Source organism: Lytechinus variegatus, chromosome 17 (genome assembly GCF_018143015.1).
Source record: "Lytechinus variegatus isolate NC3 chromosome 17, Lvar_3.0, whole genome shotgun sequence".
Taxonomy (NCBI): Eukaryota; Metazoa; Echinodermata; class Echinoidea; order Temnopleuroida; family Toxopneustidae; genus Lytechinus; species Lytechinus variegatus.
In genome coordinates this window covers 12,359,873-12,379,115 of record NC_054756.1, presented here as the reverse complement: position 1 = coordinate 12,379,115, position 19,243 = coordinate 12,359,873, and the positions used below count along the sequence as shown (strand labels likewise).

Genomic DNA, 19,243 nt, shown 5'->3' with positions numbered 1-19,243 from the left:
TTGGTGTCTTTAATTTATATAAAAGCCAAAATATAATAGAACAGCTTTTGTATAGCGCATTACACCTTACAAAGGTATCAATGCGCTTTAGGGGAAAAAAGATGAGGGAAAGCTGCTGTTATGCTTTGATAATTTTCTTTTAAGTTAAATAAATATGTTTTCAATGCAGATTTAGATTGCCCAATCGTACTATGCCAGAGTTCCGGCGCTGCATGTGCAAACCCCCGTTCGCCATAAAACTTTGTCTTAACAACAGGCATAAATTATATAAATCCTTATGAAGTGATCTAATATTTCGAACAGGTTCATATTTTACAAGTAACTATGACAGATAAGATGGAGCCATTTGTCGAGAAACACTGAAAAGAGAGTAGAAAGATCTTGAACTTAATACGTGACCTGACGGATAACCAATGCAAGGATCGTAATACAGATGATACAGATTCATATCTTTTTGTTCTGAATTTTATAGATTTGCATTATTCTGGTGAAACAATTCTAGGCATGTCTTCATGAAGATTCAATAGTTGGGCTGATGATGTCATCTCCCCACCTTTTCTTTTATATTTTATTATATGAAATTAGGTTTGTTAAGAAATATTTCTACCAAAAATTAAATCAATTGGATTGACAACTGATTAAGTGCAATAGTTATGTCTTGCTGCAACTTGTTTCATCATAATGGAGGCACATCATTTACACATGTATGAAGAATGAATAAATTATGTAATAACATAAGAAAAAGGGAAGTGGGGATATGATATCATCAGCCAACCTAATACATATTCATGAAGACATTCCTAGAACTGTGTCACCGGCATAATGCAAATCTATGAAATTCAATAACTTTGTTATTTATTATCGGATTTTGATGAAATTTTCAGCATTTTGCTCTGTGAATCTTAATCTATTTGTTGAAATACAAATACTTTCAGCCCGGAGCATCCCTTCAACCATAAGTTGCTTTTAGACCCTTTTGAAACAGAAATGTGAAATTGGCCGATCATGTACAATTCACAAAATTATTTGACATAACAGAAAAAATACACAATTTTATGTATTTCTACGCTTAACGATTTTAGTATCTTAATGTACATTTGCTTCTCATTGGCATGAATTCGTGATTTATTTATTTATTTCGTTTTGTTTACCCAAGGTAACCCCATCAGTGGACTAAGCACTGTTTTTCTTGGGGGCCCTGTTTGGAGGATTGCGGTAGGCATGACCAAAATTGGTTTGAAAATCTTGATTGCTATTCATTATTCTTTCCAGATTAGGCCTATATTCAATAGGCCTATCATCATATGAAAATTTCATGAAAACCATTTCTTGCATTAAAAAAAAACGTGCATTGTTTCTTTGTTTTCGATTTGTAAATTTAGCTCCGGTTGATCGGTCTTCTTATTTAGTAGATGAATTAATATTGTATGATGTGGTTATGGGGCCAGTTGCTAAAAAGTTTCTAATATGGTACTTTTGCAATCCAATGGTAACTACCAAGGTAACGATTATCAACAACCAATCGAAACCAATGATTCCATAATTATTTATTTATTTATTTTATTTATTCATATTTCACCAGGGTAGCTCATTCAACAAAGGTTGATCTTCCATGAGGCCCTGGATAACAAACAATACAACTATATACAATTAAAAAAACGGTCAATGATGATAATACATATACAATCATCAGTCCATATGATGTTCAATTCAATTCAATTCAATTCTTTTATTTCATTTCCATTCAAAACATAATACAAAGTAATATAAAACAATATAAATCAAATACAATTTTACAGAAGGGCATTCTTACTTCGTAAAAAAAACACAGTATAATATAGAGCATAAATGGATATGGAAATGAGGGGGATCCACTAAAAAGCAAAGCTTGTAAAATTGTGGATCCCCCTTGGAAAAGAAGAAATTATAGTCGACTTACTATATGCGTACATGCATGTATTACAGGAAAGAAAAAGAGAAAAGGAAATCATATTGACGGAAACATAAAAACTGAACAAATGCAAAGCTTTTCACACAAAGAGGTGTTCGTTGTAAAGGATATGTTGCGCAAGACAGGAAAAAACAGAGAGAGGGGATGACAAGACGTAGAAGACAAGACAAAACAAGAGACAGGACAGTACAAGACAACTAGTTTTTAAAAAGGAGTAAAACTAAGAATGGGAAAGGGCTGACCATGAACCAGCTTGATCTGGTGAAATAACAAAGGATATGACTGGACAATATAGATGAAAAAAGATAAAATAAAAGTGAAAAATGTAAGGATTATAATCAAGATAATGAAGAGTTAGTTCCGTTGAGAAGAATTATAGGAATTAAGCAGGATACGTTTGAGTTTACGTTTGAATGAATTCAAGGAGACACTGTCTTTAACATTATTAGCGAGTGAGTTCCAGAATTTAGGACCGTTGAATAGGAATGTATTTTTGGCCAGTAAAGTTCTGTAAAGTGGGATGTGAAGTTCGTCAGAGTGTCTCGTGGGGTAGTTATGATAAAATTGATTTTTAGGGAACATGGCATCAAAAATATGGGGAAGTGCATTATTATTATAACTATACATGAAGTGCCCTAACTGTAGTAAATACAGGTCTTTGACTTTCAACAGTTTACTTTCTAGAAAAGTGGGTCCGTATGAGAACGGAAACATGTACTATGAATAATACGAAGTGCTTTCTTTTGCAAAAGCAACAATTTATCTAATAAATATTGATGGGTATCACCCCAAATAAGAATCCCATAGTTCAAATAAGGCAAGATTAAGGATGAGTAGAGCATGATTAATGATGTGGAGGGAATGCAAAATTTTAGCCTATTAATAATACCAATATTTCGTGAAATTATTTTGGATATATTTTCAATATGATTTTTCCAAGAAAGTTTACTGTCAACTGTTATTCCAAGAAATTTGGTGTAAGGTACCATTTCTAATGGGGTATTATCAAATATAATGTTCATCGGTAACTTGTCTATGGAATTACTAAATAACATGTATTTTGTTTTGTTAAGGTTCAAAGATAATCGATTGGCTCTTATCCACTCAGTAACATTAATAAGTTCAGAATTAATAACATCAACTAAAGTTTGTGGATTCTGATGAGAAAAAAATAAGGTCGAATCATCTGCAAACAAGATAAGGGATAATATTTTGGATGATCTACAGAAATCATTTATATAAATTGTGAAAAGAAGTGGGCCCAATAAGCTACCCTGGGGGACTCCACAGTTAACATATTTCAAATTGGAGTTATGATCTTTAACAAACACGTATTGTTGTCTGTTAAGTAGGTAGCTCCTGAACCACTCCAAGGCCTTCCCTCGCACACCATAGTGAGATATTTTTTTAAGTAGGATTTCATGATTAATGGTATCGAAGGCCTTGGAGTAGTCCAGGAAAATACCCACAAGGTGACTAGATTTGTCTAGAGCATTGACTACTTTGTTGACAAAATTCATCAGGGCATGAGTGGTGTTGTGCTTGTCGCGAAACCCAAATTGAACATCAGCTAAAATATTATGCATTGACAAAAATTTTTCTGTTCTGACGTATACTATTCTTTCAAGGATCTTAGAAAATGTGGACAAAAGAGAAATAGGTCGGTAATTACCGACATCCAACTTATCACCTTTTTTAAATAAAGGAATTACCTTGGCTATCTTCATTTGATTTGGTACTGTACCATTTTCTAAGGAAAGGTTGAATATATGCACCAGCGGGGAAACAATAGAATTTATTACGGATTTTAAAATAAAATTATTAATTTCATCAAAGCCAGGGCTTTTTTTATTTTTCAAACCAGATACTATATCAATAACTTCTTGATTATATGTTGGAGCAAAAAATATTGAATTTGGATTAGGCGGGCCGAGAAAGTCCGAAAAACTTTTCGTCGCGGGAGGAATATCTTTAGCTAGATTTACGCCAATGGAAGAGAAATGGTTATTAAAAATATTTGAAAGGTTGTCACCATCATCAACGATGACATTATTAAATCTAATTTTGGAAATACTTGATTTATTATTGGAGAGATTCATGGTCTGTTTCAGAACCTTCCATGTGTTTTGCATGTCGTGTTTATATAGAGCCAACTGCCTCGCAAAGTAATTTTTCTTTTCAATGCGTAATATTTTAGTAAGTGTATTCTTATAAGATGTGTATTTTATTTTTGATTGTTCTGTACCTTTCATTTTGAATTTATAAAATAAGTTATTTTTTCTATTAATCGAACGTAAGATAGATGGCGATATCCATGGTGACTTAGAAATCGTTTTGTATGTATTACGCTTATCTTTTTTTAAGGGTATATGCAGGTCTAATTTCTCATTTATTATATTCATAAAAAGGTTAAAGGACGCATTAACATCTACAGAATTGTATACAACTGACCAGTCGACATTATCCAAAGAAGCACCTAGACTGGCTGTATTTTCGTGCGTAGGTCTACGTCTTCGTTGTTGGGAGTGTATCGGTCTAATTGGTCGTCTTAATGAAAAATGAGTAAGAATCGGGAAATGGTCCGTCATGTCAGAAAGTATTATAAAAGAATCGGGAGGAGGGAGAATGTTGCAGAAAATATTGTCAATAAGTGTAGCAGTTTCATTAACTACACGAGTTGGTTTAGAAATCAGAGGCAAGAAGGAGGCCGAAAAAAAAGTTTCAAGAAAATCTTGAGATATATTGTTGTGTTTCAATAAATCAATGTTAAAATCACCTATAAATATTACATCCTTATTAACGAGAGCTGGATTATTTGTTGTTTGGGAAAGGTAAGTTAGAAAGTCATTTGTATTTGAGTTTGGGGGTCTATAAACTACACCAATAATCATATTTTTACTACCAGGAATATTAATTTCAATAAATAGAGATTCTACAGTGGCGTTCATGGAGTTAAGATAATCACAAACCGTATACTCGTAGTCATGTGAAATATAGAACGCTACCCCACCCCCAGGTCTGTCTTCTCGGTTATTCATTACGAAATCATATCCGTTAAGAGAAAATTGATGGTTAGAATCACACGATATCCATGTCTCAGTAAGGCCAATTAAAGAAAAGGGGCATTTTTTAGAATTTGAAGTGTTATTCAAAAGTAACTGAAGTTCATCAAAATGTTTATTTAAACTTCTTATATTAGCATGCATTATGCTGAATGTATCGTCGTTAAAATTTTTTGTAAGATTATTTACCTGATGTTGCGTAATATACTCAGAAGAAGGATTTTGCAATATGTTATGATCCTGTTCAAAATCGAGATCTAATTCTTCCGAAGCTAAATTTATATTATTAGTAACAAAATTATCATAAAATGAAGGATTCATTGGGTTGTTAAGTACAGTATCCTGAGGTCTCAATTCGCTGAAGAGGTCATCATTATCCAATGATGTAAATGGAAACTGAGGTGTATTGTCTATGCTAAGAAGTCAGTACATATCCGAAAGTGTTGTGTTATGTCCAATAAAGTGTCGGTCAAGGTCATATAAGAGGCAGTAAAGCAAAGTAACAAAGTGAGGGGAGAAGGCAAAGAACACAAAACACATATAGAACATGAAGAAGGACGAGGAGGCGCAACACAAAGGATTCTTACGCAAAAACGAGAACGTAGGGCAAAGACCTCTAAGTGTGAACGATGCAAAGTCAGTGAGAACGGAACGATTATCGAAACAGACATTGGCGGAGGAGATAAAGTGAGAAGCTCCAAAATAAAATAAAATGTAGTGAGATACACCTATAAAATAGTACATTCAAATATCAAGATATAATTTCAAATACGTATAGTGAGTAAAGAATAAAGGAATACGACATACATGGCATGATAATTGAACATATTTGAGCACAAGTCTTCTAATAATCTTTGCATTCTAATAATTGAACAAGAGTACCAATCACCAAATACTCAGAAATTATTTCATAGTTGTGGCAAGAGCGAACAAAAACAAAGTCAATGAGTTGAAAGAAGGGGACATGCCCAACATGTTGAAATGTCAAATGGATAATAGAAAAGGAAGATTGTCATTTAATGTTAATAAAAGTAATTATTAACAAGAGGCAGATATTTCCTTTTCAAGTATTGTGTAAACAAAATGTGGATTATTCAACTTGTAATCCATAGTAAAACCGACAACAAAAAGTGATGCAAGCATGCCTGGCATGATCAAGAGCAAGTAAACACAGATTATTTTTTATATATATAATTGGGTAATGCTAATGTTACAAAAATATGGAAGTCAAAATTGGCATTAATCGAGACTGAAGACATTGTAGTTCATGATTTGCATAACTCAGACGCTGTTTTATGATCTTGCAAGATACTGAAACATGTGAGGGATATAACATGCATGGCATGATAAATTAACGTAATCAAAACAGGTCCTTTATGTATTCTGAAAAACAATCAGGAATACCAAATTCACAGTAATTATTTTAAAGATGTGGCAAGAGTGAACAAAAAGTTAGGAGTTCACCATGGACCCATCCACGCAGGATCATCCATTGCTACGAGGGAGGGGGGGGGGGCGCTGAGACAATGCTAAGCAAAAACAGAAAAATCCCCCGTGGATGGGACCATGGAGTTATAACAATTGAAGGAGAGTTCATGCCCAGCATGTTCAAACACCAAATGGATAATATTAAAGGAATATTGCCATTGGTGAAACAGCCATTGGAAATTATCACAAAGTGCAGACATTACCATAATCAAGCATTTTTTTTAAACAAGGTGTTGATTATTCAATTGGAAAACGATAGTATAATAGACGAATAATGAGGCAGCATGCTTGACATGGTCAAGAGCAAATAACAAAGATCTTTACTCATAAAATTGGGTAATGTTAATGTTACAAGAATAAAAGAGTAAGTCAAGCATGGCATTAATCGAAACTGAAGACATTTGTAGTAAATGATTTGTTTATCTTTGGCGATCTTATATGATCTTGCAAGATACTAAACATGTGAGGAATGGCATGCGAGGCATGATAAGTGAACATAATTGTTTAAGCACAAGTCCTTTTTGTATTCTGATAAACAATCAGGAATACCAAACACCAAATACTCAGTAATTATTTTATAGATGTGCATGGCAAGAGCTAACAAAAAGTAAGGACTTAACGAATTGAAAGAAGGGGTCATGTCCGACATGTTCAAATACCAAATAGATAATATAAAAGGAAGATTGCCATTTGGTGAAGCAGCCATTGGAAGTTATCACAAAGGGCAGACAATTACCAAGCATTTTTTAAACAAAGTGTTGATTATTCAATTGGAAATCGATAGTAACATAGACGAATAATGAGGCAGCAAGCTTGACATGGTCAAAGCTAATACCACAGATCTTTACTCATAAAATTGGGTAATGTTAATGTTACAAGAATTAAAGAGTAAGTCAAGCATGGCATTAATCGAAACTGAAGACATTTGTAGTAAATGATTTGCGTATCTTTGGCGCTCTTTTATGATGTTGTAAGATACTAAAACATGTGAGGAATGGCATGCGTGGCATGATAAGTGAACAAAATTGTTTAAGCACAAGTCCTTTTTGTATTCTGACAAACAATCAGGAATACCGAACACCAAATTCTCAGTAATTATTTAATAGATGTGGCAAGAGCTAACAAAAAGTTAGGACTTAACGAATTGAAAGAAGGGGTCATGTCAACATGTTCAAACACCAAATGGATAATATAAAAGGAAGATTGCCATTTGGTGAAGCCAGCCATTGGAAGTTATTACAAAGGGCAGACATTATATAATCAAGCATTTTTTTTTTAAACAAAGTGTTAATTATTCAATTGGAAATCGATAGTAAAATAGACGAATAATGAGGCAGCATGCTTGACATGGTCAAGAGCTAATGACACAGATCTTCTCTCAAACAATTGGGTATTGTTAAAGTTACAAGAATAAAGAAGTCAAGAATGACATTAATCGAAACTGAAGACATTTGTAATTAATGATTTGCATATCTTTGGCGCTCTTTTATGATCTTGCAAGATACTAAAATATGTGAGGGATATGGCATGCGAGGCATGATAAGTGAATATAATTATTAAGCACAAGTCCTTTTTGTATTCTGACAATCAGGAATACCAAACACCAAATTCTCAGTAATTATTTTATAGGTGCGGCGAGAGCGAACAAAAGGTTGGCAGTGAACGAATTGAAAGAAGGATCATGCCCAAATGTTTAAACACAAATAGATAATAGAAAAAAATGCCATTCTGGTAAAACCAGTCATTAGAAGCCAATATCAAAAAAGGGTGGTCATTACGATAGAAATAAAACAAGATGTCGATTATTCAACTTGAGATCTATAGTAGAACAGACAAATAGTGATACGAGCATGTTTTGCAAGCATGGCCACGGGCTCACAACTAAACACAGATATTTACTTATTCTCTAATTAGGTAATGTAGTTATTGCAAGGGCGAACAAGGAATGTTAAATAATGATGCAAGCATGCTTGGCATGATCAAGAGCTACTGAACACAGGACTTAAACTAATTTTTAAAATTGGGTAAAAATTGGTATTGCATATGAAGGTGAGGAAAAAAAAAGAATTAAGAATTAACGAAACAAAAACAGTGATTTCAAATTACTAAAAGGGCATGCATGATAGAATCAACTTTCAAGAGAAGGTGAAAAATATATGCAATGATACCAAGCCAGGTTTCGGCCACACGAAGAGGAACTTATGTAAATAACTAGAGTAGATCACTAGATATTACAGATAGATGAATAATAGATGCATGAAGATATTCATCCGTTTGAGGCAATGATATTTGAACGTTCAATAATATGATGCTAAATACTAAAATAAAAGAATGTAAGCATGATGTGAACAAATTCATTATGTTAATTAGGACAAAATAATAAGGTAGCAATATAAAATTTGTGATACCAGCCAGGATATGATTAGCATAGCGAGAAATGGTCAATAAAAGGGTGTTGAAATAAGATAAGAATTAAAAAGAAAATAAAATAATAAAAAACTTAATCAAGCATTGTAATGAGTAATAACAGTTACAAATAACGTTACCATTTAGATGATATTGGTGGAAAAAATGAATAAAATGAAATAAAAAGGGCATGCATGACATGACAGAGGAACATACATGAATTTGTCAATGTTGCTTACCTCTAAATGTACATGTACCAGTCCCATAACTTACTATGGCTATTAGAGCTATGCACAAAATCTAATCTAAATGTAAAAGGGAAAATGAAATAAGTGTTCATGGAGATAATTAACAAAATACAAAAAAAACAATAAAAATGGCACTAATTACCTACTGAAAAGGGTCAAACAATTTAGGATCCAGTAATAATGAGAAAATGCTGTTGTATTCACTAGCTACTCAGAATAATGCATGCTTGTATGAAAGTGTACAAAAGCCAGCACATTATTACCTATCCATTTGAGGAATTATTGTAAATTTGTATATAAAAAAAGATAATGCAAAACTAATAAAGAGAATAATGTATGCATGGTATAAGGTGCTTCATAATGTCCGTTAGACAAAAGATTAAGGTACCAATATATAATTTGTGATGCCGAACAGGATATAATTAGCGAAGCAAATAATGGTGAAGAAAAGGGTGTTGTAATGAAAATAAGGATTAAAACAAAATAAATAGCCATGAATTGTAATAGTAATAATAATAATAATAATTAATAAACAGTTACTGTACCATTAAACAACATTACCATTTGGATGATATTGGTGAAAGAAAAAAAATAAATAAAGAAATCTGATGAAGTATGCATGACATGGCCAGAGGAACATACTAGTACTAGGAACCAGAGGAACATACTAGTATGATGTTATCATAATACAGACGTATAAAGCATGATAAAGTGACTTAAGTGATAAAGTGATTATTTAAAGTAATATATCAAAAAAAGAGATGATAGTTAATAGCAACTGTCCTAAAAGAGGGAATGGTATTACATCCCAGTTGATCGACCATGCAAGTAACCATTGCATTGCACTGTTATCATTATGGTAACTTTTATGCAGCAGGGCTTTGGTATTCTGTGTTACTTTTTTTAGAAGGAAACAGGGTAAACTAAGTTACGATGGGAAATTTGCTAGAAATAAGAAAAGAAAATATATTCTGAATATTAGTTTAAACCGAAGCTTAATACACCACTGAGCTGAGGGTCCCTTTTGTCATTTTTAATAAAAAGACTGGCAATAGTTATGATGCAATATAGTACTGTTGTGTAGCGCGTGAGTTTTCATTACGCATTCTTTTGTCAAAATGTCACTTGGATGAGGGTTGAAATCAGTTGGTCATAATAACACAATTCACCCTTTTAAAATATTCACGAGATAATTTGAGACTAAATAGAGAAAATACAAGAAAGCTCACTTTGGAAATAAGATAAAAATTCGATGTACAGTAGGGAGTTATGACATTTATTTATTCATTCATTCATTTTACAAATGTATTCACACAACAGTGATCTACATATCATTGGCGGTAATGTAGATCACGCAGATGAAGGAAACTTTCAAAGTGCCATAATTTTTTAGAACAATTTTGATAAAAACTATTAATGAACATTTTAAATTTCATTATGTTATGCAGGACCTGCTTGGAGAATAGTTTTCGGAAATTAATTTGTTACCTTGGGTGAAAATAAATGAATCGAATTGAATAAATGAAACATATGGCATCATAATCATTAGATCTATTTAACTCATGTTGTTTTGTTGACGGACTTCACCATACAGAGTGTTGATTAGAATTTATAGAGGGGAGTTGGGATGGAGGTGGGGAGAATAAGAGAGGCGAGAGAGAGGGTGGTGGGGAAAGGAAGACAAGGAAAATAGAGAGGGAAGAACATGGAGAAAGAAAGGAAAAAAAGGAAGAGGGAGAAAAATAAAAGAAAAAAGAGAGGAAAGGGGGAGAAAAGAGAGGGGAAGAGGGGCAAAGGGAAGAGAAGAAGAAAAAAGAGAAAGAGAGGAAGAGGGGAAATGAAGAGAGAAGAAAAAAAAGAGGGAAGAAGAGAAAGGAAGAGTAAGAGGAAAATAAAAAGAATAGAAAAAGGAGAGGGGAAAAGATAACGAGGGGGGAAATAACTAATAAATGGGCGGAAGCGCCCGGCCATTTGATGTTGACTGGGGCGCCAATTTGATTTTCGAACTAGGGGGCATCGATTGATGTTTGAACTAGAAGGCGCCGAAATGATGTTCATACTAGGCATGCTAGGGGAGCGCCGAATTGATGTTCGAACTAGGGGAGCGCGAATTCGATGATTTGACCAGAGGCGACAAATCCATGTTTTGAAGAGGGGGAGGGGGCAAAGTCATATTTCACTTGGGGGCGAGAATTTCATGTTCAACCAAGGGCCCAAATTGACCTTAAACTATAGGGGGCGCCATGCAATTTCAAGTTCGAACGGGGACGCAACATTGCTCGATGCCTGTTTATAGCCTAAGATAGTCGTGTCCTGCCAAAAGATGACGAGATCTCATGTAGATCCAAGATCTTATCATCTGATCATCTCTTTCAATGGATGTAGACATGACGAGATCCACGATCGTGTCATCTGATCATCTCTCCCACAAGATGTATAGACATGACGAGATCTAAGAACTTGCCGTCTCATATCTTTCCCAAAGAGATGTACACATGACGAGACGACATTTTCTGATCGTCTGGGTGGCCATTTTAAGCTTCCATAGTTTTTTTTTCTTTATCTGGCTCTCTCTGATTCTCTCAATCTTTCTCCTTTCTCGTTTGATTACTGGGCCCCGTCTTACAAAGAGTTGCGATTGATCCGATCGGCCATAACCATGATAACTATGGACGGCCAGCAACGTCAACATCTAAAATGCAGATTTGTTCAAAATAATTTCTAGATATGATGTATGTCCATACATTCATCATTTCTTTGAGAATTCAGTGTTCTTCTTTATGTTTGCAGAGGACATTATGCAAATTTCCTGAAGGAAAAAAATATGTTATGGATGGATTTCCATATAGTTGAGGCTGAATGGATCAGTCGTAACTCTTTGTAAGACGGGGCCCTGTTATACTATCCACGTCAATAAGTCATAAAACAATGTTGCGTGAGTATTTGTTTCTAATATGATTTTATCTGAGCAACAGAACAAAGTGAGTACAGAATGAATAACTCATAATATCAAAAGACATGCAGGCGGTACCAAGGGGAGGGGTGCCTTGGGCGACCACCTTCCCCTGTGATCATGATGATATTTCAAGTAGTGGGGGAAAAAACAGGATAGGAGGGGAAAGAAAGATTTGAAAAATGTACAAATCAGAGTTCTAGGATATGTAACTCTGTGATACCGCTCTAATTCGAAAAAATATATATGACGTCACTTTTAAGCATCTTAAGACTGCCTTTCTAACATCCTTGGGACGCCCCTGCCAACTGGTAGAACATTAAATGCAGGGCAAACAAGATTGTTATAAATTCGAGCTAAAAAAACAACAGAAGAAGTGAAACAGTATAATAACATGAGCAGCACACGTAACGCTGTTCATGAATATCGTCATTAATATCGACAACTCGTGTGAATCATAATTACGGAGTAAGAATTCTTTTTTCACCAAACAGTTCAAATTTATTATATTAACCGTCACGGATTAGCAACGCGCCGATATTTCTTCCGCACAGCATAGAATGGTGCATGTATCTACAAAAATTGCATTATATGAGAATAACGGCAAGATCTCAACGTCAAATCAAATATATTTTTACAAAACGTGAAATAGAAAAATAATTGGTTCCACTTTTTAGAATAAAAAAAATGACCATTATTTGTCTTTGAATACGTCACACTTGACCCCTTTGACCCCTAGGTCAGTAACCCGGAAGATGGAGCCAGCGGTGTCTTGTTCTTTGAGTTCATCTGGTTTGAGAAAGTGCTTTGCACACGTCACGTAAAGTTCATCGCGATTGGCCCCGCCCCAGCAACAGCTTGTGATGTTCTTGGTTGGGAATTTGATGGATCGAAGTTTTTCGCCTGGAAAGGAAGAAGAAAATTGTGGGAATTCCAAATTGGTAAATTCTAGTACGAATTTATTACAATGACACCTATCAGCACAATTGATCAATAGGTTTTTAAGCATGTTAAGCGGGAATCATTCAAACGAAATCCAGATTGTGAAGAAGGGTAATAGAATCAGGGCAAAACAATGGTTTAATTAATCTTACGAACTCGATTGGGAACTTCTATTGGCAAGCAAGAAGAAAATAGAAAAAAGCACTTCACAGTAGGCAAACAAAATCAACTGTTTAATAATTCAATTTATTTATTTCCAATTCAAGATAAAAACATTGTATACATAATATACAAACATACTAGGTAATATCTTTGGTGGTAGTATCATAAAAAATCGCTTGTTGGAAATGATCCTCCAAAATTATGTACACAACAAATAATAAATAAACTAAAGATTTTAAGAAAAAGAATTATTTGTTCATCATAGGCTTTGCCCGTAAGTAATTTAATGTATTGTATGTATTATTGAATACATTGGTCTTTGTAAGTCTCTGGGCCCTTGAGGAAATCAGTTTACATAACTGAATATGCCACCTCGATTAGAGAAATAATGAAATAATAATTGAATTGTAATCATGATAATAATAAGAATACTACGATTAATAATGATATTGATATAGCATTTTTAATAACATTATATAGTTACCTATTCAATGGCGCTTTGTATAATTACCCCGACTATACCATCTCCAGCTGCTGAAGGCGCTTGGAGCATTCAAGGAATAAATTCTACCGGGTACCTATTCACCTCACGTAGGTTGGGTGCAGCACAATGTGGATAATTTTTTTGCCGGAGAAATGGACGCCATGGGTTGCATAACAAGTAAATGAATAAATTAATGAATAAATAAATAAATAAACAAATAAACAAATAAATAAATAAACAAATGTATAAATAAATAAATTAATTAATTAATAAATGAATGAATAAATAAATATTTTTAAGAAGCTCATTCTCATCAATCTACTTACCTGTTTCGGGGTTATATCTGTTAACAGCCCATCCATCAAACAAGGCCACCCATAGCATACCCTCATCATCGATACACATACCATCCGGTATACCGTCTGACTGAGGAACGCTGATAACCTGTCGTCTGTTTGCTGTGAGGTTTCATGAGGAATTGTTAAAAAGTTACAGAAGAATAGGATAAATTCGGAAGAGCCCTGCAGATGACTTTACTCAGAAGCTGTCTTTACAACATACACTGTTAGAAAATTTATCCTTAAACTAAAAGAAGTTCCTGCAGCAGAGTCTCGAGAACACCTGTAATCTTACCAGATTACGTAATCTTACAGGAAATTGGTATTTGGTGTGTGTAATCTTACAAATTTCCTTAAATAAAACACTCTTTTCCCCTTTTTCTAACAGACCTGTTCTGTTAAAATGCAGAAAAATTCCTGTTTCATGAATTTAAAGAATGATTCTGGTATTGCTTTCTGCAAAATCTTCTTTTATTTTTCTGTAAAATCAGGGTTTTTTTAACAGTGTAGGCGCCTCAATTCTTCACTGGTTTTAATTCTCATTGTGAATAAACTCCTATTTGTCTCAAGAACCATTTATTTCATTTCATGATAATGTTATACCCATGTCACCCAACGTAAAATGTTTGTATATTAGGTGAATTAATGGAAATAATCTGAACAAAACTAAATTTCGAATGCTCAGGGGCATTTATCAATAGACCTGCTGTCTATGATTTCTTTATGAAACTTCTGTGGTTGATGGTATGCGTGTTCTCCTTATGGGACCTACTTAAAAAAATATTAAGATAAAGTACTGTACTTTGTTATTATAATAACAAACGAATGAGGCGAAAGTTTCAGGTACATGTAGGTAAATTGCCAAGAAAAAGCGTGAGCGAGCGAATCAAACCGAATGAGCAAAAAAAGACCCCAACCCTTTTGAACATAATTTTCGTAACGTGATAATTTCACTCTCATATATTTTTTCTTGCCGAGTCGGACTAACCAAAGAGTTTAAGAAATGATCTTTGTCCTGAGTCGAAATACGGGTGGACATCTATTAAAAGCCTTCAGTAGCAACCTAAACATAATGTTAGTGAAAACTTTGTCTGCTCATTGAAGTCACCTCTTTATAATTAGAAAAAAAAATCATAACCCAGTTCATCTTTCTTGTTCAGTTTCCCTTTTATTCTTTCGTGTACAAAGGCAGGCGACCTATTGCGTTTAATAAAAATGATGCGTTTTAATATGCCCAGTAAGGCGCTGCATCGTACACACCCATATCCAGATCTAGACAAACGTTTGACATGTTTGACTTTTATCATTAACGATTTCGTTATTGTTTGTAAGAGAATATGGGATAATTCGTACCAATTTCACCGGTTTCGATGTTATAATCAAAAGCATCCACGCCGTAGGTCAGCGAATCGATGTAGTACATAGTTTTCTGATCATTTGTCCACGCCATGCCATTTGATATGTCAACCTGCAATTTATGGATGAATAGAAAAATGTTACACTGACAAAATGTAGATAAGCTTTGAGTCATTACTAACAGGCAATGCATTTATAATGACCTTTTCCTCTAATTCACCCTTGCTACCCTGGTAGTATAACAAATGGATTCGGACATTTTGAAAGTGCCATCCCCTCGTGTTTTTTTTTTCAAATAAAAGCATGAAAACATTAGTTGTTTTTGTAAAACACGAGAAAATTGAACGAAAAATTTATCGCCTGTAGATATACAGAACGCGTTGTAATATATGTTTCTTTTTGTGGTAACTCCCGTAGGAACTCGGCAGGACAGCATTTTGCTGGTAAACGCCAAGCTGGTATATAATCAATTACCTATGACACATTTTACGTCTAGGTTACTCAGTCATAGTGGCTGACATTATAGACGACAGATATCACTCTCTGGCCTTTTCATCAAAGTGGAGACAATGGCAGAGTTGGGATTCGAACTCACAACCTTGCGATTATGAGTCCAATGCTCTAAATACTGGACCACACGACCCTTTTTTCTCAAATCTTGCACTACTTATACCATGGTCACATTTGTTCTACGGCGGCCGTACGGCGAGTCGAAAACAGTCGTTTTATCAATTTTGATTCAAACCACCTATATGTAGTTGGACAAAAAATGTTAAAACGGCTGTATTCGACTCGCCGTACGGCCACCGTAGAACAAATGTGACCATTGCATTAATGGCACAATTATTGCAATCAACAAACTATTTTACGTCAAATCAACTCTACAATTACCCCCCCCCCCCCCAAATAAATACAGGGGTAAACCTACGCACATTCTGCACAAGCTCTCGGACCGTTTTGTCGGGACTCAAACAAAAGAGGGAGCCCTGTCCTTTTTTGGTTTCTTCCGAGCTTGTCGACGGATCTTGGACAGCCATTGTTCCTTTAAGTAAGGGAAAAGCAGGCGAGAAAGAGGGAGAACGGATCAAATTTCAAATGAAGGGAAATGGGTCGAAATAATCGTCATTGTCATAAATATCAAAACCCCTATTCTGTGTTACCCTTATTCAAATTCAAGCTTCTTTTATGTTAAAATAAAATTTTAATAATCCACCATCACCACCACTCCTAACAGGCTCCTATACATAGAGATATATGCGTTATTAGTATACATCTCTATGCACCTATACTACTAATGTTGTCGGCGCAGGTAAGACCATAACCTTATGACACTGTCATGAAATCATTTTCTTGTGGCGCTTCGCGCTAGCATAAAATGTTGAGATAAATAAAGTGACCATCATGTTCAAGGTTAGATTAAGTGCTTAGAATGTCCAACCGTGGTTACAAAAAGTGCTATGACTGTGGAGTATCCGGTCGAAAATTAAAAGAAATGTCAGCTCGCGCTTCGCGCACGCATAAAATGTTGAGATAGATACCATCCTATTTTTGATTGATAAAAGTGCTTTTAGTTTTTCCAAATTTGAGGTCAGAAAAGCAAAAATTTTCAGCTCGTGTTTCGCGTTGCATCAATTATGTTTAGATATACCAATCATGTTCACGGTTGCAAAAAAGCGCTTACAATGTCCAATCGGGTGACATATAGATGAAATCCCCCCCCCCCCCTGTTGGCGAAAGCTGGATCCGCCCCTGGTAAAGAAATTACAGCTCCCGCACACCAAATAGTTATAGAAGGGGCTACCACCTGACCACTCCTATCGAAAGTTAAACTAAATAAAAAACCCAAAATGTTTAAAATTCTATGCTTTTTGGTCGCATTTATTCCTTTCAAAAAGTTGCATTACAACACATTCATGGATATCATTTTTCATTAACACATTTTATAAAAAGTGTTCATCGATTGCTCTTTTTCACGTGACAATGAAATAAGATAATTCCACTTGCACTTAAGGTACCTATGACTGCATGGCGGGTGGGGGCGCCATTTTCCGATAAGTTCAGAGGGGCGCCAGAATTTTGTTGGGCCCTCCGGGGTGCAAAATCATGGATACGCGCCTGGAATGCCTTTTAACTCAAATAATTTCTATTAGAAATAATGATAATACTAACTGTTGTTTTTATATTAAGCTCAATCTTATCGTTATCATATGATTCTGTAAAATGTGACAAAGTCCATACTTTTCTTCGGAAGTGTCTGCTTAAACAACTAGCATTGAGTGCTTTAAGTTGCACTTTGATGTCTGATGATATTTTTTTCTAATTCTTCTGGCTGTACCAATTCTAGCTGAAGAAATGGATAGATTAATAATTTATCAAATTAAGGGCTCAAATATTTACCTAACCAGAATCTTCCTGCTGGATCGCACTTGCAGTCATTGAATCTGGTTCCCTTTTTTAGATCTATTTCACAAAATGTTTCGAATTTCCCGGCATCCCAGTTGATGTAGCCCACCTCTCGTCCAACACATGCCATAGTTCTTCCACTGGTTGTGGTCACAACCGCCCCTACGGCATCATCTGGATGAATCGGGTGTAAAATTGTATTATCATCTGATCATGATTATTTATGGGGGAATATTCAAAATGATCAATCAAGCAACAATATACTATTTGCGTAATGTGCCAAAATGTGGAGGGAGTAAGATATTGCGTATTGCGTAGAATTTATAAAAAGATGCGAGCGAGCCAAATTTTAACAATTCATTACACAAAAACATATATTTTTTTCTTGGTCGCAATTTTTTTAGAGGGAAGACCCCCCCCCCCCCCCCCATCTAACCCACTGCAACATACAGTTCTTATGGAAACACCCAATAATTATGCGTGTAATGTTTCATATTTCATATGAATAAAAATGGACAAGAGCTATTCTGAAATGCACATGTAGTTATAGCGCCATTTATCTAGATATAACCCCCTCTAATTTTTTCTCGAACAAGAAAATCACAGGAAAGAGAGAAGGGTGAAATGCTGGATTTTTGTAGAATAAAAATGTCGACGTTTTTGCTTTCTCGCTTCGCTCGCAACATTTTATAAATTTTGCTTGATACACCATATCTGGCTTCCTCAACATTTTTGGTTCAGAACGCCACTGCATAGGTAAAGTCAATGATAGACCCTCAAACTCAATATGATTTATTAATTTATGACACATGTCTTTGTATATCTCGAGTGAAACTACAACTTTAGACCAAAGTTTACACCCGAGTTCAGAAAGCGGGTGTCATAGTGTTTATGGATATGAATTATCATTATCGAATATTCGACCTTTGCCTTCCGATACGATCTAACCTTAAAAAGTGTATCTCGGTACCCCATTATGAATTTCAAGTGATCATCTGATATGTCCAAGTCCAATGTTGCAACACTATAGGCATATTATAGGCGGCACCATTGTATGTTGAAAAAGAAGGAAGATTATTATTTAAGAATAGCTACTCAAGAATACTTGAACAATATCAATGGCAAGTATATTTTCTGATTATGGTCCATTTCTGGGCTTACCATGGAAAATATTCATACTTTTCCAATAGCTTTACTAAAATAATTAGTATACGACAATGGGATCATTGGTCCCTTTTATTATGACTAAAACATACTTACGGACTTCGACTTTTTTAGCTTCCTTGGTCACCGTATTGTAAGAATGAACGAACTTGTTAAAAATATCAACATACAGAAGGGTGTTGGTGACATCATCCCAATGAGGACCTTCCAATAGGTATCCCGTATCCTTCTGAACAACCTCAACAGCCATGACGTCACAATGTCCACTGGTCCAAGTATGGATTGC

At 34.8% G+C, this 19,243-nt stretch overlaps 1 protein-coding gene across 1 annotated transcript; it reads right to left on the bottom strand.

Annotated features, from left to right (window-relative positions):
* Positions 1–11,842: 11,842 nt before the first annotated feature.
* LOC121430862 (regucalcin-like) lies at positions 11,843–19,243 on the bottom strand. Its single transcript, XM_041628285.1, has 6 exons — positions 19,054–19,243; positions 17,788–17,967; positions 16,323–16,432; positions 15,388–15,502; positions 14,023–14,154; positions 11,843–13,011 (listed from the first exon to the last, which is right to left on the bottom strand). Exons 1-6 carry the CDS (start codon positions 19,205–19,207, stop codon positions 12,803–12,805), a joined length of 900 nt encoding a protein of 299 aa, XP_041484219.1. The 5' UTR covers positions 19,208–19,243; the 3' UTR covers positions 11,843–12,802.

Coding starts and splice junctions, on each gene's coding strand:
- LOC121430862 (XM_041628285.1), bottom strand. CDS start 19,207: ATGGCTGTTGAGGTTGTTCAGAAGGATACGGGATACCTATTGGAAGGT. Junction 16,433..17,787: donor AGCAGGAAGATTCTGGTTAG/GTAAATATTTGA, acceptor CCTTACTTAAAG/GAACAATGGCTGTCCAAGAT. Junction 15,503..16,322: donor TCCGAGAGCTTGTGCAGAAT/GTGCGTAGGTTT, acceptor CATAAATTGCAG/GTTGACATATCAAATGGCAT.